A 24,262-nucleotide genomic window follows, 5' to 3' on the forward strand; every position below is an offset into this window, starting at 1 on the left:
AAACTTCGGGATTTCTGAATTCAGCAGGCAGCGCCCCCCTCTAGGCGACCTCTCTTTCTCTCTCCTTCATTCTGCCTCTCTCTCTCTCTTCGATTTTTTCGGCAAAACGGGTGCCGATTGAAAATCAGAAAATATCGCTAAACTCCATTCTTTGCCACTGAAATTTCTACCGGAGCGGATTTGTCGTAGGAGTAAGTATATCTCCTAGGATAAGTTAAATTCTCACACTTACCTTAATTTCTCGTAAATCTTAAGTCTAATTGACGATCGGACACCACCACGAGAATCTAGGGATAATTCTCTACAAGTCTCGTAGAGCGGATTTTTAGTGGGGCCGTCGTAGACATAACCCCAAAATTAGGATAATGAGGTTATTAAGAGACTAATTATTATTTAAGTAATGTAGATTTAGAAATGCTAGAATATTAGGCATTCTGAGGTTGAATTTGAGTTATTGAATTCAGGGCTTAGGTAAGCGCCGCGGCTGTAATTTCGAGACCCTACAAGTATAGTTCAGGAAACTAAGTAAGGGTGTTAAATATTAGTTTAAATGTTAATTTGGAGTATATGGAATCTAGGGAATGTTATATGAGTATTATTTTGGGAAATGAGTTAATTAATCTGGGGAAAACGCGAATTACATGATTTGAGTTTTGGGCGCCGAGGGCGTAGGATTTGGGTTTTAACGAAACTCTCAGTAAGTTAGGTAAGAGGAATAAATTATAGTAGTATTTTGATATTATTGATTGAATGAATATGTGGAAAATAAAGTTATGGTATTATATATTATGAATATTAGATGAAAACTCTGTGACATATGACGTATACTGAAAAATGTAAAATATAATGATGGGTAATTTATGAGAAAATAATGAAATGAGAATTATTGATATGTTAGTGAAAAATGATGAAATGTGGTATTTATATGTGAATAGAAATGATTTCTATGAAAATGAGAATGTGTGAATTACTAATATGAGTATTTTGAGAAATGTTGAAATACGTGAAACATGATATATACTATTATGAGGTGATGAAATGTGCACAGAAAATGATGAGAACATTTTTATTGAAATGAATTGAGATATACTAATATGAGATTAATTGTGTATATTGATATGAAAATATTGAAACGTGAAAATGAAAACATGAATTCTGAAATGTGTATGCTGGAATGTGAATATGGGAAATATGAAATGCAATATGGAAATTGAAATTTGATGATTGAAATGAGAATACTGATTGTTAATATTAGGGAAATGTGAATATTGTAAAGTGCGAAAGTTACAATGGGATCATTGAAAAATGAATTGATAAAATGCCAATACCGCATAATGATTGCGGGTATGTGGTAAGATAACCCTGATGGATGGATATGGAAACCCTAATGATGGGTTGTGATATTGAGCATGGTACCATTACTAGTGGTGTTAGTGTAACCACACGAACTCGTGGAGCGTGTGGCGTGACAATCGACTGAATTGTATAGTAGAGTTGTTGTGCCCTCTGAGTCCGGATCAAGGTTATAGGCTAGCCAGTCGTACTACAGATGCGGGATATATGATATGATATTTTGATCTAATCGGGTCGGCCAACCGCGGTTAATTTCAGCTTTCGGTCGCACAATCTCGACCATGGGGGGAAGCATGACGTAGTGAATATAATAAAAAAATTTCAAATTTATTAGTTGTAACAAAATTCTTGACAAAACGTAAATATAACTACATATTTTGTGCTAATTAGTGTGTTTCTCATTAAATCCTCATTTATTCAAAATATTAATTAATTGAATTTGTTAGAGCTGCATGCTTTTAAAATTATTATTTATAATTATACGTGTACGTTCATACCTTCGCGAGAAAGACATAATCACATACATTAATTGTGATGTTTAAAAATAGCGTACAGGTTTTGTATTATTCATTAAAACCTCCTGTATCCAAAAAATATAATAATATATTAATATTATATAATTATTCACTTTTCTTTTTAACTGATTTTTAATTTTTTAATGTTTGGTTTCCATGGCAGGGGAAATGTTCCCCTGTGGAGGGCTTGTTCGTTGTGTGGAGTTCGACGAGAGGGGAAAACCAGTAGAGAAAATTCAAACTGACGATTGATTGCATTCCTTTTCAATTCATTGGTTTTCCTCACATTGCATTGTCATATATCTCTCGCGGGGAGGGGGAAAAAGATGGGGGTCCCGCTGGCCATGGAAACTCTGAGCGACAGGGCCGCGTTCATGAGAGAGTCTCTGCAGAAGAGCCAGACCATCACCAACAATATGGTCGCCATTCTTGGCTCCTTCGATCACCGCCTCTCCGCTCTCGAGACCGCCATGCGCCCCACTCAGGTCCTGTCCTCCATTGCTCGGGACTTTGCGTTTTCTCTTGCTCTGTCTAAAGCTTTGATTCGAAACTGTCGTTCTTGGGGTTTTGATTTGTTTGATTTTTTTTTTTAATAAAAATTTTATGGCTTGGGTTCTGTAGTTGAGAACTCACGCGATTCGGAGAGCGCACGAAAACATCGATAAGACATTGAAGGCTGCGGAGGTTATATTGGGCCGATTTGATCTTTCACGCCAGGTTACCTTTTTTTTTTTTTCTTTTTTCTTTTTCATAAAACTTGTTCCTCGAGCAATCAGTCCGCGCTTAATTGTTTTACGTGTTTGTTGATATGGCCTTTCGAATATGCAAGTGATAAAATTTTTTATTTTTTATTTTTGGGCATTGACCTCTCAGTATCGACTGAAATGCATTGTGATTTGGTGGGCAGAAGTTACTATGAGCTCAGGGTGAAGCTCAGTCGTTTGTTTCATAAAACTGGGTCCAGCTTAAGATTTGGATAAATGTATGATAATAGCCAATGGCAACCCCCTTTTTTTTTGAATAAAAATTTCTGATTGAATTTTGCTTTTTTGGTCAATTATATTTGATGAATTTGATAATTTAGGTTTTACAAATCCTGTCAGGGTCTTTTTGGTTTTTGTTCTACCTTTAACTTTGTATTGTCTGATAAATGAAATGTTGTTTTCTTTTAAAGGCATATCTTTCGTTGGAATGAAAAATGGCAAAACAACGATAGGGATATCATTAGGATTTAGAAGGCAAACTATAAGTTACAAACATGCACCACGAAAGAGAGATGCATCCCTTCTGCTAGGGCTATTTAGTAAGAAAATAACTAAAAGAATCTTAACAGAATTTAGGTTTGTATAAAAATGGCAACATCACACTAGGGTTATCATTACCAGGCAAACTATAATTTGCAGACACGAACCACAAAAGACTGATCTTTGTGCTAGAGTTCTTCAGTGAGAAAACAATGAAAAGAATTTCAACAGAGTCTAGGTTTCTACTCAAATTACATTTGTTAGAGGAGGAACACTACTTGAACATTATTGTAGGCTTTGTAAAACCAAAAAGTATGGAAAGCTTCCAAACTTCATCTAATCCATCATAATGGTACATGAAGGCTCAAAATGGCCTCTAATAATTGATGCACATTTAGTTATTTAATACTTTTTTTAATTAAATGTCAGAATACTGGTATATTCTCATCAATTTTATTGTTTGTATAAAGTATTCTACGACATGCATATGAAGTTTGATGCATGTTTTGTCCTAGAGGTTGCATCATGACTAATTGACGTGAATTAACATAACATATTCCTATGTTTTTACATTCTTTTCCTATCACTCCCTAGAATAGACTAATCACGGTCTTCCTATTTGTTGACATTCTTACATTCATTTGATGATTTTTACAGAAACTTGAAAATGGACACACTTGCATGTCCTTTAATCTCTTGAAGTGGCGCCACCATTACTGTTGACTCATGATCTCAAAGTTTAATGTGGACAGTATTGGCCGTCATAGCAATTTCAAGGCTCATTTTCTCATCGCATGATTGATATATCTTGTTATAAAATAAAAAAATTACTAGAAAGTAAAGAGTTAAAGTTTGAGCTTGAAGCACAATTAGAAGAAATGATCAGGAAAAACAAGAAGAAGGCCTGCACTTTAGTCATAGTTCATAATGATGATGGAAATAAAGTAGCATTAAAGACAAAGTAAGAACAGGAGGGTAAAGGAAGTTTAATGTTGGTAATTGGAGGGATAAGACAAGGGAGGTCCTGACTCTTGATCTTTTCCCAACTTCTACTTGAGTTGAGAGAGCTGTTTATAGTTTTGTGCACTGGGATCTTCCCCCCCCCCCAACGCCCGCCCCAGTTTTTTTTTAACTGGTTTTCAACTATAATTCCTGTGTTTAAATTCAAGAGAACATAAAAAATGCCTAAACCTTTACGAAACTCATACTATCCATCATGGTAATATATCAGGATTCAAATCCTATTCTTAGAGCTGTTTAAAAAAATGAGGAAATGCATCAATGTTTGCTTAATGTTCTTAGAACTGTTTGAAACTTATTTGACGTTCCTATATTGAATAGGATTTACAAGAGATGTGGTTTTGGCAGGGACTATTTAATTTGTTATTATAGGATTAAAGGAACTTGATGTGAATATGCATTAGAGAACTGTCCATTTTCCATCGGTTGCTGATAACTTATTCTATAGTTTCATTGTCTATGTATATGATACACTGTGGTGAGTTAGGCTAGATAATGACTTAATGAGAAGAAAGCCTCCTTTTATATAGTATGTTAACAATTTAACATAGACTTTGCCAGAAGGCAGAGCTTGCTTTTGAAGTGAGTGGAAGCATTTAGAGAACCCTTCGACTAATATGCTAAATGTTTCTTATCTTAAAGGAGTGCCTTTAAAATGAGTGCCAACTGCTTGTCACTTTTTAATAAAATTCAGTTTCAATTATTTTTCCGACCACGGAATGCCACATTGACCTTTTCTTTTCCCCAATAAGAAAGAGTCAAAGTGTTCATTAGAGTGCCCAAAGGGAGGTCACCAAGTGATGTGAGATGGTAGGAGTAGGGAGAGAGAATAGAAGATTCATCCCACATTGTTGGGATGAATCAAATTCAGATTTGTATTCTTATTGACTTAATTGTAATTTTTGAATTTTATTTGCTGATTTTAAGGTGCTGTAAGTTTTATTGCATCTATGAAAGGGCATCTATACCATGCTTATTCGACTAAATTTTATACTGTTTAGTTATTTTTCTGATGGTTTTCACACCACCCCCCCCCCCCCCCCCCCAAGAGGATTCTAGGGTTTTATCTTGTCCACTTGAATGATACCAAGCTTTTTGCTTCCATTTAGTGTTAATTGGTATTGGAAGACACTACTTACCTGACCAATGATTAACAATCGAAAAGGTAATAACGACTGTCTAGGCATTGACGCTCTCATAAAAGTCGAGTTCATGGCGTATGTGCAGTGAATCAGTAGTTGTAAACTCACAATTGATCATGATAAGAACCCTTGAAACCTTGTGCACTATGCTCGTGTGAGTGTTGAGGGATGTAAGAATTTCTGATATTATTGTAAAATTGCAAGTTCTGATGGATTGTTTTGTAAAGAAGATTTTCTGAATTTATTACTTGATTTGGAATATTTCTTTTATTACATGCTGAGTCCTTTGTTTCAAATATACTGATTCACTATGCAGTTGATTGGATCAGATATTGTTACATTGGTTCATCAAAGCAAAAGTAGATTTAAATCATGGTTTCAAATGAAAAAGCTGTTGTCCATAAATCTTTTCCTTATGATTTTGATGTCATCTTCTCTTATGCTAGTCAATATGTTTGCCTAGTTGATTTTGATGTAGGTAATTATCTTGATCAACCCTATACTTAACCACCCAGCGTTAGTCAATAATCATTGAGGATCAGGATGCAGATCAAATCTCCAAGAAAGATTCAAATCTGCAATGAGTTTGAAGTTCTTCGACATGATTATGCTTTTCCAGAGTCTAAGGACTTGAATATGGAAACGCATCACCATTTGACTCTCCTAAAGCAGTTATTGTGCTAGCGATTGAAGAAAATTTTGAAATTCAGGATGAGGTGATTATTGAGAAAATAATGGAGGTTCCAATTGAGGTCAAGTGTGTTGGAATATTCAACAATTGAATGAGCTGATTTTTAGGGTTGACACATTTTAATTTGAAAATTATGCAGTGCTTTGAGGATCTAGTAAATGAGTTTAAGGTTGCATTTTTAGGTTTTGTGGTGTGCTTGATTATGGTTATCTTTGGTGCATTTGGATGAACAGAAATGCCATAATTTTTAAGGGTTTGTTTGGTATTTTTTTTTTCTTTTTGCATGTGTTCTATTTTCATTTCTATTCAGTGAAAAAATAGATTACAAAAATGCAATTTATTTATGTTGCCTGTTTTCTATTTGCATTGCTGGTTTTCAGCTATTTTTTTTTTTTTTAAATTGAGAACTGGATTTATGGTTTTCTGTTGTTCCTTTTGCCAGAATTTTTTAATGCCCAGAATGAACTTTTTTAACTAAAATTACAAAGATCATATGAATTTAAAATATTATTAAAACAAAAATATCTATACAATTTCAAAAAATATAAAATAATAATAGGCATTTAAAAAATATATTTACAAATTTTCAATTGTCATGTACAATAAGATTGTTTTTGTAAAATGACTGATATATAATAATTAAGTAATATAATATAATAATTTTTATTTTTTATGTTTTGTACTTTTATTAATTTAACCTTATTTTTTAAATTATTATTTGATGACAAAAATGAGCATATTTGTTCAATCAAGTTTACAAATATTAACCAAATAGGTTGCTGGTTTTGGGTTTTTAGTCTTATTTCTGGTTTTTAGATTTTATTTTTGGTTTTTTTTTTTCATTTCTGTTTTTTATTTCATAATTATAATTTTATAATATTGATTCCAGACAGCCTCAAAGAGTATGCTTTCTCCTCCCAACTTGCTTTGGAATAGAGTGATGTTTCTTGCATTGTTTAGGGTTTTAGCGAATGGTTTCTTTTGGCATTTATCTATGGCAGATGTGCAACGAGATAGGGTTGTTTTGCACCAGTAGAGCTACTTCGTAATTATTTAATTTTTGGAGCCTTTTGTTTTATTTTTTTCCCTTTATTTTGGTAGGATATCTTATACTCACTGTTTTCTTTTTTTTCTTTTTTCTGTACTTGTCCTATCTTTTCTAATAAATTTCTTTGTTTACAAAAATACACACAAACACACTTTATTTATGGGGAAAACTGTAATATTCAATTGCTTACACATATAATATAAAATTTTGGTTTTTGTTTATATTTTATATACACATGTTATTTCATTTTCTTTTTATTATTGGAAATCAATAAAATGCCCATAAATATATGATTTGTTCCAATGTAAGGCTGCAAAAGAACCAAGCCATTTGTGAGCAGAGCTTGGTACCTCGGCTTAGTAAAGGCTCATTTGGGCTTATTCGTTTGCAGAATTGAGTGATTCCTAGGCCTATTTCAAGGCTCGATTAACAAACGAGCTGGGCGTTAACAAGGCTGAGCTCAGCTCTTTTAAGCTCATGAAAAGTTTATTTTATAGGCTCATTTATAGGCTTGCTGGATCAGGCCAGGTTAGGCTGAGTCAGGTCAGGCTGGTTGGGAAGACCTTGGTTTTCTTTGAAAACCAAAATACAGGACTGATCTGGACTGACCGGGTAACTGCATCAGACCTGGGTTTCCAACAATGATCAAAATCATTATCTCACCCCCACCCCCCCAAAAAAAAAAAAATTATGACATTCTCGATATTGAGCATCTTCTTGCTGACTAAATCGAAATCTGTGTAGAATGTTAAACTATTTTTAAATAATTAAAAATAAATACTTTTGATCTGTGGCCTAAATAAATTATGATTTGTAGAGCACTCGTTACTGAAGCCTTTTAATTTTATGAAGGCATGATCAGTCGACTATTGATTGTCACTGTATGCTTCTTTTGGATTACTTATTTCTCTCTCTTAATTTTTGATGTTTAATGTAACATTTTAATTATGATACCTTAAACGTATTTTTTTAGCATATGTGGTTTGGTTCTCAATTTTTGATCACAACTTGACCTCCATATTCAGGCAGAGGCTAAAATACTGAGAGGACCACATGAGGACTTAGAGAGTTACCTAGAAGCAATTGATCAGCTCAGAAGCAATGTTGAATTTTTCAGCAGCAACAAAAGCTTCAAAAGTAGTGATGGGGTGCTAAACCATGCAAATAATTTACTTGTAAAGGCTATTTCAAAGCTTGAAGATGAGTTTAGGCAGCTTTTAACATCTTACAGGTTTGTTGTTTTGCTTTATTGTACCCCCATTGTTGCTTTTGATATGATTTGTGAAGGCTAGGCATTTCGAAATCTTCATGATTTCCTTTATTTATTTATTTATTTATTTTTTTGTGGTTCTTATTAGAATGTCATTATGTAAATTAATTTGGTTCTAATCATGCCTTGGAGGATTTTTTATTTTCCTCTTTGATTCAGCATGCATGGTGGAGATAAGATTGTAGCATCCATTAGTTTAGGAATCTGACAGAGTAGGGTTAGATGAATAATCATTGTTAAAGCTTGTTATATATTGTTGGCCTAACAACTTAAGCTTTTAGGTTAAGTGGTTATTTACTTTTATTTTTTCTTTTTCTTTTTCTGAGTTTTATTTTGTCTTTTCTCATTTTTTGAGGATTTAGTATTGTCCATGATTGTATGTTCACTTTCTTAAAATTTTTTCCTTTGTTGCTAGGATGTCCTATAGGTTCTAGCCTTGTTGCCCATGTTTAAAGTGTGGTGGTTAACAGTAACATTATTCCCTTTATCTCTATTTATCTCTCCACATGCAATTGGGCTGCATGCGTGTGGTGTGTTAAAGCTTGATATTAATTTGTTGGCTCATGACATAACATCTCATACGCTTTTAGGTAAAGTGGTAATCTAACAATCATTAACCCCAAGGATAACCATTGACAAATAGACATTCTCTTGTGTGGAAAGAAATGCAGCTTTGGAGGCTATGGAAGGTGCCACTGGGTAATCCTCGACCCATTGTTCTAGGTTTTAGGAAAATTCTGAGCATATCAGAATTTTAGCAAAAATGAAGGAGAAAATTTGTACCACTTATTCATTATTTGGACTAACATAAATACAAGAACATGACATCCTTGTACTTTAAATGTGTCCTGGAAAATGATTACTCTGGTCTACAGCTGTTTTTATTTATTTTTCATTTTTTAGGAAAATTCTGAGCATATCAGAATTTTAGCAAAAATGAAGGAGAAAATTTGTACCACTTATTCATTATTTGGACTAACATAAATACTAGTACATGACATCCTTGTACTTTAAATGTGTCCAGGAAAATGATTACCCTGGTCTACATCTGTTTTTATTTATTTTTCATTTTTTAATATTTTTTTATTAATCTTCTCTAGGCTCAGATGACCTTATAAATGAACATTGGAACTTGAATCCTGAATGTACTTTGTAAATAATGAACTTGGACTTGAGAAAAGGCACGCTTGACTAGACCATATTAATGACACTTGGATAACAATAGCTTATAAATACTATTGCAACTAATAAGGCAAAGAGTGGTTTGACTTCTAGAGAACATTAGCTGCCACTTGAGTGGTTCAACACTACATCACTCCTCCCATTTCAAAAGAAACTTGCATCGGTGCTAGTTGCCATTAGGGGTGCATTCAAGTTGAGCCGAGTCGACACAGTAAAATGCTCGAACTCGACTCGACTCGAAAATGTTGAGTTTGAAACTTGACTCGAACTCGATCGATTTCATAATTGTTAAACTTGAACTCGACTCAACTACAAGTTCATAAAACTCAAGCTTGACTTGATTAAACTTGACTCAATTATAAACTAATATTAAATTATATAATGTAGTTATAATATTAAATATATTTATAAAATATATATTGCATGATGTATATAATATAAAAATAATAAAATTAAAAAGCTCGATTTGGTTTGAAATTTTACTTGAGTACTAAAATTGAGTGTGAACTCGACTCGTTAAAATATTCGAGTAGCTCGAACTCAACTTGAACTCGAGTAGGGTCGAGTCGAGCCAAGTTAGGGGACAAGTTGAGTCCGAGTAGCTTGCGAGTAAACTTGACTTACCTACACCCCTAGTTTATATAATTGGTTCAATTTAGATGTCTGTAATTTTATCGGTATGTAATTATATTAATTGTTGACTACACTTATCATTTGAAATTAAACTGCATAATTACATAATAAATACCATTATTAAAAAATCTATTTACATATTGTGTAATTATGAGCAATTATAAATGTAAACAATTGATTTGGTTCACATGCATACATGTCTGGCTTAGTTTAAATATGTTCGTAATTATGTAGTTATGAAATTAAACAACACAATTGCATTGTTATAATTTGGAAATGTATGAATATAAGTTTATTATCATGGACAATTCCATTTGAGTATATACGCAATGACGCAATTATGTATGTACATAATTGATTTGGTTTGGTTTTCCAAACTAATTAATATGCATGTATGTACGTAATTACGTAGTTGATTCAATTTAGATATCTTCATGATTATATAAATATATAATTATAGAGTTAGTTATGCATATCATTTGAAATTAAAATTCATGTCTAATGGATTCTATAATTCGGATATATATGTACATAATTTTGTAATATGTTAATAGTTTGGTTCGAATATGAAAGTACTTATGTAATTATATGTACATAATTGGTTTGTTTTACTTATGAGTGTACGTAATTATACAATTATAAGTGAACACAATCGATTGGATTCGTTTATGCAAATCAATTCATATGCACGCATGCATGTACGTAATTACATAATTGGTTGATTAAGATATATCTGTAATTTATAGATATGTACGTAATCATTAGTATTTGTTACAACTACCTCTTAAAATTAAACTATATAATTAATGATGAAATCAATATTATAATTCGGAATTCTATATAAATAATTTTGCAATTGTCGATACATCGGTTTAAATATATATGTACGTAATTATTTATGAGTGTACATAATTAGTTGAGTTTGGTTATGCAAACCAATTAATATGCATGCATACATGTACATAATTACGTAACTCATTGGTTAAGATACATACAACAACAACAACAACAACAAAACCAAGCCTTAAGCCCCACTAGGTGGGGCTGGTTACATGAATCATTTTCTGCCAATTTATGCGATCATGGGGCCGGTTACATGAATCATAATTACGTAACTCCATCCATCTTTATATAATTTGTAATTATTGACATGTTGATTCAAATATGTATGTGATTATGCAATTATGAGCATACACAATTGGTTCGATTCGGTTATGCAAACCAATTAATATGAATGCCTGCATGTATGTAATTTACATAATTACATACATATTTTTCAATCAAGTAATAGATCAAATAATCTTCAAAGATGACGGTAAGTTGTGACAATGATAATGTTTGACGATAGTTATAAGTTTCAATTTTTATTCAACAACTAATTTTGTATGCTTTAAAATTAAATGGGTAAATGAGTTGACCCATGCCTAAATGGGCATGAGTCATAAATCGGTCAATGGGTCATAAATGACCCTACCCATTTTGATCCTTCCCATCTTAACCCATGCCCACCCATTTAACATGTCTACTTATATATAAGTAGATGGTAGCCTTGCGCACATTAAATGTGCCTTGGAAAATGACTACTCTTTACTACAACTTTATTTTATTTTTTTATTTTAAGCCTTTTCAGACTCAAGAGAACTAAGTGAACTTTGGAACTTGACTCAGAAATGAACTTTGTAAATAAGAAACTTGGACTTAAGAAATGACACATGTAACTATGCCATAATAATGACAGTTTGACACTTACATAACATATAAATAATACATAGCATTGCAGCTAACAAGTAACAAGATGAAGAGTTGTCTGACTTCTAGACATGGGTGGATCTACATTGGGCTCAATGTGGGCTATAGCCCCCACTCAATTGACAAAAATCTCCCTATATTATATGAAAGATGCTAAAAGTTGATTTTTTTTTGGGATTGCATCCACTCAACTTGCTGCTGTATAAGAACTAAGTTCAAATAAATAAAATTTGTGGGACGCTTTCAAAATTAAAACCAAAAATTGAGAAGGAAACCCAATGTAGTGAAAGTTTGAGTTTTTGTTTTGATTAGAGCTACAATGTTATGTTTAAGTTTATATTATAATAAATTATGTTTATAAGTGAATAATTATAAAAAAATTAATTTTACAAAATAAAAAAATTTAAAAGTACTTTACTTTATGCTTGAGCTCCAGCCCCCACTAACTACAGGTCCTGGATCCACCATTGCTTCTGGAGAAATGTTGAATGCTACTTGGTTGGTTCAATGCTGCATCACTTTTTTTTTGTCCTCTTACTTTTTACCTTGTAGGTCAAGTGCTAAAGTCACACAAGTCGCTGAAGTTTCACTAGTTGCACTTAATTCATTGATGTTTCAATTTTGAAGATTAAATCTCTCCAAGTTCCTTAGTCTGATCCAGTATCTAATGTCAAGATAAAAAAACTAGGAGTTGAGTGCAATTGCACTAAGCCTATAAAGAAGTGCAGCTGTATCAAAATGTATATCTTTTTGTGTTATTTACCCTACTTTTTGTTAGGACAAGAGGAAGGTCAAGTAAAAAGCTGGTTGACTGGTTGCGGCTGTAAAAACTAGGAATTTTAATAAAATTTAATTTAGTAGGAGTAGTTTTAAACTGAGTTTAATGGAGAAAAAGTATCCATGTAGCCCTCAAATATTTTGGATGAAGGCTTGGTTGTTCTTTATTTCTTATGTTGTTCAGTTCATGATGAGCTTAAAATGGAATTCCTTTGGGGAATTTCATTTGTTTTTGGCTTCATGTGGTTTGGGCTTAAAATCAAAACTTCTCTGGGAATTTTTCTTATGCTTTTTTTTTTCTTTTGGTTGAACTTGCTCCAAGTGTGGACTTGGAACTCCTGCGAAGTTTTCTCTCTTTTTGTCCCATTTGGAGGAAATCTGTTGTGTTTTTTAGAAGCTACCAAGTTGAACTTTATAGTTTATATTAACTTTTCCTTGCTAGCAATTAAACCTTGAGCTTCTATTAGGCTGATTTCTAGGTTGATACTGTAGTAGGAAAAAGAAATTCTGTCTTCAGAGAGCACCCTGCCATTAAATTATTGTATTAGCAGTCTAGTACTGATCGAGAGAAAAATAATAACTTCAGTCAAAGATGGCTAAACCTTTTGCCACTTCATTTTAAAAAAAAATTGATTAGACTATGCCGTTCATGATGTCATTATAATTTTAATTTTTTTTTCTTTTAGTATATCTAAATTAAAACTGGATGACACATTTGGGTGCACGATTTAGGGTTTGGATAACTTATGATAATGATATGACATTACAGGTTTCAAATTGACGTATATATATATTTTCTTATTCAGCAAACCTGTGGAACCTGATCGTCTTTTTGATTGTCTGCCAAACTCTCTACGGCCGACGTCAGGATCACCTGGGAATCACGGTGATTCTACTGGCAAGATGTCATCTGGGCAGCATAACAAAAACTTAGAAACTGTTATTTATACACCTCCGACTCTTATTCCTCCCAGGATTCTACCATTGCTGCATGATTTAGCCCAACAAATGGCTAAAGCTGGCAACCAACAGCAGCTATTTAGAATTTACAGGTGAAGATTTTCATTCTTTTGTTTAGTTAGACACAGTCATGGTTCAACACTTTTTTTGTTTTGTTTTGTTTTGTTTCGTTTTTTTTTTCTCTGTTATCAGTAATCATGAATTTTGTTAATTATTGAAGTATATATTTAATGGATAAATATGTAGGAAAATATTAGAAAATTGATTTCATTAACTTGTATTTCAAGATTTTGTTATGTGCATGTTGTATGATTTATGCATGGACTGCTCAATAAAATCAAGAAGCTGATGAGCAAATGATCTGCGAGCATGACAGGTGAACATAATTAAAATCTTTTGGTAGTTTATGGTTGAGGATGAGCTTATTTTGTTGCTTGACTTCTTGGTGGTTAGAAGGATAAACTTTACAACCTTCAGCCATGGTTTTTGGATCTTACCCCCACTCTAAATTAGGAGAATTCTACCCATTAAAGCCTTATCCTTGAATTGGGAAAAAAGTTTTTGGCCTTATCTGAGTAGCTCAAGTTGATATAGAATAAAAGATAATTTTTTTTAGAAATATTATTTTGCATGAATATTGGAAATATTAGAAGGAAATAAGTGCAGACTAGGACTCATAACTAGACTTCTCAAGGGAGATCTTTAATAGTTTTGTCTTCTGCACAAAAATTTCTATTAGATGGTGATGTTGGACAAGAAGCCAGACCATGGGCAGACCCTTGTTGGAGACTCATTTAGAAGAATCGGGTCAAAGGATGGTCTGGTTTAGTTAATAATATATTGTGTGTTTAGTTTAGTTGTAAGGATTATGTGAATTTGGTGGCTTAATTGTAATATTTGTCTATAAATTCATTTATTTTGGAGTTATATGTGCAATTTCTAGTGTTATTGGCTTTCTTATAAATAGTGCATGAAAGTCATGTAGGAGGTGTTTATTGATGAATTTGATTTGAAGTGAACGTGAGTTCTTTTTCCCAAGTGTATCTCGTGTATCTCCTTCTTCCCCTCACCTTCTTTCCTCGATTTCTTCAAATCTCTCCCTTGGCAGCAGAGCCTTGATGCTGTTGTGCCTCATTTGGTATCAGAGCCCAAAATCGATGTCTATTCTTCCACTTCAATCCCCATTTTCCACTCTCATTCTTTCTTCTTCTTCTCCTCTTATTCTCTCTCCATCTCTGATTTTCCTTTCGAACTTTCTCCTCTGCTCTGTAGCCTCTCTCTCTCACTCTCTCTGCTCTGCTTCTGATCTGAACTTTCTTCTCTCTTTCTATCCCTGTCCTCTATTCTGGTCTGCTTTATGTTCTGCCTGCAGCAGCCCTTGTTCTTCTCCCTTTTTATTTCTTCCTTTTCTCCTCTTCTCTCTATTTCTTTCACTCAATTCTCTATTCCTCTCTATTTCTACTATTATCTCTTCTCCCTATTCTTCTTTTCTTTCTCATATTAGCCCTGTAATTTTCTCTCCGCAGACAATAAGATCTGGCAGAAAAACTGAGGCCAGTTCTGCACTTCTTCAAAATTGACATTCACGCCCCTTGAATTCGAACCGTAATTTCCAGCCAACATTTTACAACTCCATCCATACTATTGAAAGCAGATTCTCCACACCCACCACCCCCCCCCCCCCCCCCCCCCCCCCCCCCCCCCCCCCCCCCCCCCCCCCCCCCCCCCCCGAAATTTCATCACCATCTGATCACTGATGAAGTCCCATGCACCAGGCAAGAATTTCCAGCTGTTGGTCCCTTTTAAATTCCTAACTTCTTGTGCTTTTCTTATCACACCACCACTACCATGGTAATCACCAACCCTTGATCTAGCTTTGGCTGGAGTTTCGCTGGCGGAGACTCACCGCTGGCGCACGTGGAACTTTCCTCCCCTTATCGTGCAACTTCTAAACCTATAATGAATTGCTTCCAGCCGCTGTATTGCGGATTTTTCCTTCAAAAACCTGCAATTTTGTGAAGCTATGGACAGGTTGATTACTTGAGTTTGGTACACTTTTGATGGATTTACCAGCTCTGCCAACATTAAAATTAGACCCAATTGCTGCTATTTGTAAGTTGTTTATAAGGATTTGTTTCACTTCAAGATTGTTCTTAAGAAATTGAGGGGGAAGTTTGTGATTTGCATTAATAGATTGAGGATTGTTAGCAAATTGTTTTAAGGATTTTTGGTGATATATAGTTGTGACATGGTGACAAATTATTGGAAAATGGAATGCCATTTTTCAAACTTTTTGGGCACAATTTCAAAGCCTTTTCACACCTTTCTAAAGTATGGAGTAAATGTTTGCAAAATCATCATTGATGGAAGATGCTCCATGAATGTGGTTTCTATAAATGGGGTCACTCATATGCAACTTCATTTGAAACCTCACTCAAAGCCTTATTATCTTGGATTGATAAAGCTCCTTTACATGTTTGTGAAAGATGTTTGGTTCCTGTCCAAAGGGGTGACAGTGACTATTTTGATAATGTTTGGTGTGATATCACACCCATGAATATTGACCATGTACTCCTTCATTCTCCTTGTTTGGATGATTTGGGTGTGACTCAAGGACATGAAAATACATCTTTCACTATGTCGATAAGATCATTTTGAAGCCGCCCGCTTGACCAACCAAGACAAAGAATTTGACATTATTGATGCAAAAATAAAAACCAAACCAAGCCTGGTCGGCTATTGATCCTTTTCAGCCAATTTATGTAATCATGGAGCATTTTTTTTTGACAAATTCAGAGCTATTAAATCCTCACTATCTCATTCCAAGTTATTTTAGGTCTACCCCTATCCCTTCTACTACCTCTCACAGTAATTAACTCACTCTTCCCCATTGGCGCATTATATGGCCAACATTGCAAATGTCCAAACAATGAGTCATTCCTCCCTTATCTTATCTTTTATAGGAGTTACACCTAACTTACCACGAATATGTTCATTCCTTAATTTATCTTTTAGTAGTTATATCATTCATCCATCTAAGTATTCTTATCTAGATAACTTTTACTTTTTGGATATTATGTTTTTTCGTCGCCCAACATTCTGATCCATATAGCATAAGTGGTTTTATAGCCGTCTTATAAAACTTCCCTTTCAATTTTAAGGATATTCTACAATCACAAAGCACACTTGAAGCACTTCTCCATTTTACCCAACCTGCTTTAACTTTATGCATTACATCATCTTCAATTTCTTCTTTAGCTTGCATAATAGATCCAAGGTATCGAAACCTACAAGTGCTATTTATTTCTTCATCATCAAGTTTAACTTTGTCTCCAATATTCCTCGTACCATAACTGAAATTACATTTCATATATTACGTCTTATTTCTGCTTATCCTAAAGCCTCTAGATTCCAAAGCTTCTCTCCATTATTCTAATTTAGCCTCTACTCCGCCCCTAGTTTCATCAATCAATACAATATCATCTGCAAATAACATACACCATGGGACCCCATTTTGAATGCTCTTAGTCAGTTGGTCCATCACTAAAGCAAAAAGATAAGGGCTCAAAGTAGATGTACACCTATAGTGATGGGAATTGTCTAGTTTCTCCATCTATAGTCCCTTATACTAGTCATTACTCCATCGCACATATCCTTAGTGACATTAGTATACCTACTACATACACCTTTTTTTTTTTCTAAAACCCACCGTAGAACTTCCCGAGGTATCCTATCACATGCTTTCTCTAAGTCAATAAATACCATATGCAAGTCCCTTATCTTTTCCCTAAAATTTTCCATTAATCTTCTTAAGAGATATATAACTTCTATGGTGATCTCCCAGGCATAAAACCAAATTGATTTTCTGAGACCTTTGTTTTTAGCTTTATTCTTTGTTCAATTACCCTTTCCCACAGTTTCATCGTATGATTTATTAGTTTAATTCCACAATAATTATTACAATTTGAATAACTCCTTTATTTTTGTATATAGGTATTAAAGTGATTTTCCTCCACATTTTCTTAGTTTTTATAATTATGTTAAATAAGTTAGTTAACCATATAATTTAGTTATCACCTAAGCATTTCTAAACATCAATTGGGATGTTATCTGGTCCTATCGCTTTTCCATTTTTCATCTTTTTTAGTGTAAAATTAACTTCGTTAACTCTAATTTTGCGAATAAATCTCATATTTTATTCTTTTCTTAATTTGTTAATTCTAAGCTTAAGCCTTCTTTTTGGTTTTTATTAAACAACTTACTAAAGTAAATTCACCATATTTCTTTTATGTCTTCGTCCTTAACCAAGATAATATTGTCCTCACTTTTTATACATCTTACATTTCCTAAATCCTTACTCTTCCTTTCTCTAGCTTTGACAAGTTTAAATATATCTCTTTCCACTTCTTTTGTATCTAATCTATTATACAAACTATTAAATGATCTGTGTTTAGCTTCACTAACGACCTTTTTTGCGTCTTTTCTCGTCTCTTTGTACTTTTCAAAGTTATCCATGTTTCTACATTTTTGGCACGTTTTATACCCAATTCTTTTTTGTCTTTGCTGCTCTTTGGACATCTTTAACCCACCACCAACTTTTTTTGCTATTCGAGAATCTTCCCTTTGATTCACCTAAAATCTCTTTTGCTCTCTTTTTAATAGATTAGTCAATCTACTCTAAAAAGTATTTGTATCTATCCCATCCTCTATAGTTCAATCTCCATCTTTTGATAATTTTATCTTTAAATTTTGTTATATTTTCTCACTTTAGATTCTACCACCTAGTTCTCTTATACTGATTTATTTTATTATTTTTCTTCCATTTTTCAATACAAATATCTAACACTAAGACTCTATGTTGTGTGGTTAGGCTTTCACCTGGAATAACTTTACAATCCTTGTATGATCAATGATCTACCCTCCTAGTTAAAAAAAAATCTATTTGACTTCTATTTTGTTCACTTTTAAAGGTTATTAAGTGATCTTCTCTCTTGTTAAAGCAAGTATTCATTATAATAAAATCATATGACATAGCGAAGTCTAAGATCATCTCCTTAGGCTCATTTTTGTCTCCATATCCATATCCTCTATGTATCCTCTCATAACCTTTATTATCCCTTCCAATGTGTCAATTCATATCTCCTTCTATGAATATTTTCTTAAACCCTGGTATGTCTTGTTTAATACTATCCATATCTTCCCAAAATTATCTCTTAAGATTTTCTGCTAAGCCTACTTGAGGAGCATAAGCACTAATGATATTTATTATCTCTTGGCCCAATACCATCTTGATTTTTATAATTCTATCCCCTACTCTATTTACATCAATAATACTATCTTTTAAGTTTTTGTCTACAATAATTCCTACTCCATTCTTATGTTCTTCTTTTCTAGTGTACCAAAATTTAAATATTGATTTATCAATTTCTCTACTTTCTCATCCACCCACTTATTTTCTTGAAGGCAAATTATATTAATTTTTCTTCTAATCATTGTGGCCACAATTTCCATGCGTTTACTCGTAAGTGTCCCTATATTCCAAGTTGCTAATATAATCCTAGTTTCCTCAACTAGCTTCTTTACCTACCCACGTCTAGAATGATGCAGGAACCCTTGCATATTTGACACTGTACCCAGGCGCTGACACGACTTGCATATTTGACATTATTGATCATTATCAAATCTACTTAACATGAAGACACTACAAGCAAGGAAATGCTTGTGTTTGAAGACATCCAAAGTCTTTCAATCATTCTTGTTGTTGAGTTTGTCATTCTTGATGTGTTCATTGATGCCAATTCTCAATTCAAGACTATAGTACTGCCAACAGAATATGGTTTCTTGCATCACTCAAGCACCGGCTTTCGAAGAGTCCAAGTTTGCTTCTTACTTATGATCCTCCAACATTTCAAAATTCAAGGCTGAAGTTTTCTAACTAAGGGAGATTTGATGTAGGCCAAGAAGTTGAACCATGTTCAAACCCTTGTTGGAGGCATTCAAAAGAATCAGATCAAGTGATTTTTGTTTTGGGTTTATAGGAGGAGATCTGAATGGAAACGTTGGAGGGTATAGTAAAAATTATGAGAGGGATATGGATATAGAAACAAAAATGAGTCTGGGGAGATGATCTTAGACTTCGTCATGTCATATGATTTTAGTTTAATGAATACTTCCTTTAAGAAGAGAGAAGAACACTTTATAACCTTTAAAAGTGGACAAAATAGAAGTCAAATAGATTTTTCTTTAACTAGGAGTGTAGATCTTTTATCATGCAAGGATTGTAAAGTTATTCCAGGTGAAAGCCTAACCATATAACATAGAGTCTTAGTATTAGATATATGTATTAAAAAATGGAAGAAAAATGATAAAAGAAACCAGTGTAAGAGAACTAGGTGGTGGAACTTAAAAGGAGAAAATATAATAAAATTTAAAGATCAAATGATCAAAAATGGGGATTGGACTATAAAGGATGGGATGGATACAAATATTTTTTGGAGTAGATTAGCTAGCTTTATTAAAAAGATAGCAAGAGAGATTTTAGGTGTATCAAGGGGAAGATTCTCGAATAGCAAAGAAAGTTGGTGGTGGGATAAAGATGTACAAAAAGCCGTAAAGACAAAATGAATTTGGTATAAAACGTGACAAAAATGTAGAAACAAGAATAACTTTGAAAAGTATAAACAGACGATAAAGGATGCAGAAAAGGCTGTTAGTGAAACTAAATACAGATCATTTAGTAGTTTGTATAATAGATTAGATATAAAAGAAGAGGAAAGAAATATATTTTAACTTGTTAAAGCTAGAGAAAGGAAGAATAAGGACTTAGAAAATATAAAATGTATAAAAAGTGAGGATGGGTATGTCTTGGTTTAGAATGAAGACATTAAAGAAAGATGGTGAAGTTACTTTAGTAAGTTGTTTAATGAAAACCAAATAGAAGGCTTAAACTTAGAATTATCAAATGGGCAAAGACTAAAAATATGAGATTTATTCACAAAATTAGAGTTAAGGAAGTTAAGTTTGCACTAAAGAAGATGAAAAATGGGAAAGCTATAGGACCAGATAACATCCCAATTGAAGTTTGGAAATGCTTAGGTGATAACAGAATTATATGGTTAACTAATTTATTGAATACAATTATAAAAGCTAAGAAAATGTCAAATGAATGGAAGAAAAACACTTTAATACCTATATAAAAAAATAAAGGAGATATTCAAAATTGTAATAACTATCATGGAATTAAACTTATGAGTCATAGATGAAGCTATGAGAAAGGGTAGTTGAACAAAGATTTAGGTTAGAAACGAAGGTCTCTGAAAATCAATTTGGTTTTATGCCTGAGAGATCTACCATTGAAGCTATATATCTTTTAAAAAGATTAATGGAAAAGTTTAAGGAAAAGAAGAGGGACTTGCATTTGGTATTTATTGACCTAGAGAAAACATATGATAGAATACTTAGGAAAGTTCTATGGTGGGTTTTAGAAAAAAAAAGGGTGTATGTAGTAGGTATACTGATGTCATTAAGGATATGTACGATGGAGTAATGACTAGTGTAAGAACTATAAATGGAGAAATTAGAGAATTTCCAATCACCCTAGGTGTACATCAAGGATGTGCTTTTGAGCCCTTATCTTTTTGCTTTAGTGATGGACTAATTGACTAAGAGTATTCAAAAGGCAGTTCGATGGTGTATGTTTATTTGCAAATGATGTTGTATTAATTGATGAAACTGTTGGGGATGTGGCTCATATTCTGAGTGGAACACATGTACCAAGGGAAAGCACCGTGAAGCGAGGGACCAAGAAAGAGATGCAGGATGCAGCCTTGAGGGCAAACGGTCGACGGTTTGGGGTGTAACCGTCAACGGTTTTAGGCAGTGTTGCAAGGTGTTCTACTTGGCTTCAAACCATCGACGGTTTCGCTCGTGGACGTCACGGATTTTCAAATCCGAGATCAGTAGATTGGGAGTTTTTGGAGAATACCATATGTTTGGGTGTACCCTTTGGCAACAAATCGAGCCTTAAGCCGTTCGATAGAGCCTTTAGGAAGACATTTGTTGGTGTTATACCCAACAACCCCTAACCAACTCTTTACCACCAAGTCCTATGTCCCTTGAGTTGTCAAGGCATCCATTTTTACATCCATTGCTTGCCTCTGCATAGGGTTAGCAAGTGCTTTAACTTGTGAGGAAGGGATAGAATCGGAGGAAATAGACAAGGAAAAAGAAGGTATAGGACTAGGAAGGTGAAGAGTTGAAACATAATGAGTAATAGGATGAGCAACTAAGGATTGTTGAGCACATGTTTGACTACTGTTTTGGTGAGCAATGAGCAAATCCAAGTCATGTTAGGATGAATCACCAGAATTAGAAATCAAAATAGTGAAAGGAAAAAAGGCACTTGCATGGTGGTAGTGATGTCTGTGCTCACTTTTTGTTGTTCATAAACCTTCATTGTTTCTTTCGATTAGTAACTGATGGTTTTGGAAGAGGAGCAGAAGATTTCTTGAGAGGGATAAGGGTTGGAACAGAAGCATCAACACGAGGGGGATTATAAATCGTTGATGGAATCAAATAGATGCATCCAAAGAGGACCCAGTAGTTCAAAAATAGGTGTCCCCTCGAACAAGGTGACACTGGCCCTAACATATTTTCTAAGAGTGAGGGGATCATAACATCTATATCCTTTCTAAGTTCTTAAGCACCCTACAAAGACACATTTTATAGCATGAAGAGAGAACTTGTCTTGACTAGTGGGGCATGAACAAAACATGCGCTCCCAAACACACGAGGCACAATAGAAAATATGGATGTTTCTGGGTACATAATGGAGAAGAGAATTTGTCCCCCTAGAACACTTAAGGGTATCTTGTTGAGCAAAAAACTATTTTTAAGAAGAGCATTGGTCCTAAAGGTTTTAGGAACATGCATATGAAGGAGTAGAGACTGTGTTATGTTAAGTAAATGTAGAAGTTTAGCAACTCTATTCTGATAAGGGGTATGTATACATGATGTTTGATGAATAATCCCTTTGGCCAAGAAAAATGATTGAAGCTCTTGAACTAATTGAAGTGCATTATGTCGCGACGTCTCGGGAGCGAGGGTGCCCCGGGGTCAGCAAATGAAAAATTATTTGATAATTTTCGGGAAAAAATAGGAATGGTTGGAGTCGCCACTAACCTTTTAGTGTGACTATAACACGTGATTACTACCCAGCTAAGGGTAGAATCGGTCTGCATAACCAAAGCAGGGATTGGGAGTTTGGTTATGCGAGGGAAAGGTATGAGCACCCCCTACACCCCCGTTCTTACGAACGGTACTTAATTAATCGAGAATTATCCCAAATGTAATTCAAAAAGTCTTTTTATTTTACCCCCTTTATGAATTTACAAAATGCAAATAAATAAACCACACAAATGTATACATAATATACAATATGTACATATTCTCTTGGAACCTAGGTACACGAAGCTTGAAAAGCTCATACCCTTTTGTTACAATCATAGGGATCGGACAATCGAGAAAATATCTTATAAAAATAAGCATAACAATATAATACAAAAAAAAAAAAAAAAAAAAAAACTTAAAATAAAATAAATACCACAATTATGAAGATAACAAAATCACATACCTTGATAATAATACTAGCACCCATAACTTAATGTATATATAATAATAGAACATACCTTTATACTAATAATACTTATCTTAATATACATATATATATATATGATAATAACTCTTACTATAATAACAATAATTCACATACCATAGTAATACACCATAATTATAATAGTAATATACTTACTATAATAATAATATAGCACATACCTTAATAATACCCTACAATAATAATAGTAAAAATGATAAAACTATACATATGTAATAACAACAATAATACGCACTATCATATAATAAGACAATAATATACTATAAATATAATAATAAAGACATGGAAATAATCAAACCCTAAAGTTAACACACAATATATACGAAAACAATTAATCCATAAAAACAGTAGCATGGAAACAAATGAACCCTAAATAAATATACTCTATATACAATACGCTAAAAATCGATACGCAATAACAATATAGAAGCAAATAAACCCTAAAATCGATACGCAATAATCAACATAGAAACAAATCAAACTTTAAAACAAAACATTAATCAAAACCCTAAACAATACACCTAAAGGACAATGACGTGAAATAATCAAAACCCTAAAATAAAACAATAATCAAAACCTTAAGTGATAATATTATGAAAATAATGTAAATAACCAAAAATTCTGAACACACATAAACGGAAACATGAAATAATTACAATGAAAAACAATAATAACCAAAATCCCTAAATACCATATAAACCACAAACATGATAAATATACTAAATAAATCAAAAACCCTAAACAACATGTAAACAATAAACATGGTAATTAGAACACCCTAAATAAATATGACTTAAATAATACAACTACAATAATAATATGTAGACATTAAACAAAATAAATTGAAAATTTATATAACACAACCCTAAATAAATAAACAATGAAATAATCAAAATAATATACATATACAATAAAAATTTAAATTTTAAATATTAAAACCCAAACAAAAACCAATATATATATATATATGTGTGTGTGTGTGTGTGTGTATACATGCATGTGTGTGCA

General features: G+C 33.2%; 1 protein-coding gene across 2 annotated transcripts in view; it reads left to right on the forward strand.

The window, feature by feature from the left end:
* The first annotated feature begins 1,985 nt into the window (after positions 1-1,985).
* Positions 1,986-24,262, forward strand: part of LOC131164107 (exocyst complex component EXO70A1) — a 69,984-nt gene continuing 47,707 nt past the window's right edge. Inside the window, exons 1-4 of one of the 2 annotated variants that reach the window (XM_058121075.1) lie at positions 1,986-2,353; positions 2,490-2,585; positions 8,039-8,244; positions 13,431-13,676. In XM_058121075.1, coding sequence (XP_057977058.1) covers positions 2,195-2,353; positions 2,490-2,585; positions 8,039-8,244; positions 13,431-13,676 — 707 coding nt within the window. In that variant the 5' untranslated portion in view covers positions 1,986-2,194. The remainder of the gene's footprint in view (positions 2,354-2,489; positions 2,586-8,038; positions 8,245-13,430; positions 13,677-24,262) is intronic. The other variant, XM_058121083.1, reaches the window with a different exon arrangement.

The sequence above is a fragment of the Malania oleifera genome, chromosome 1 (assembly GCF_029873635.1).
Source record: "Malania oleifera isolate guangnan ecotype guangnan chromosome 1, ASM2987363v1, whole genome shotgun sequence".
Lineage (NCBI taxonomy): Eukaryota > Viridiplantae > Streptophyta > Magnoliopsida > Santalales > Ximeniaceae > Malania > Malania oleifera.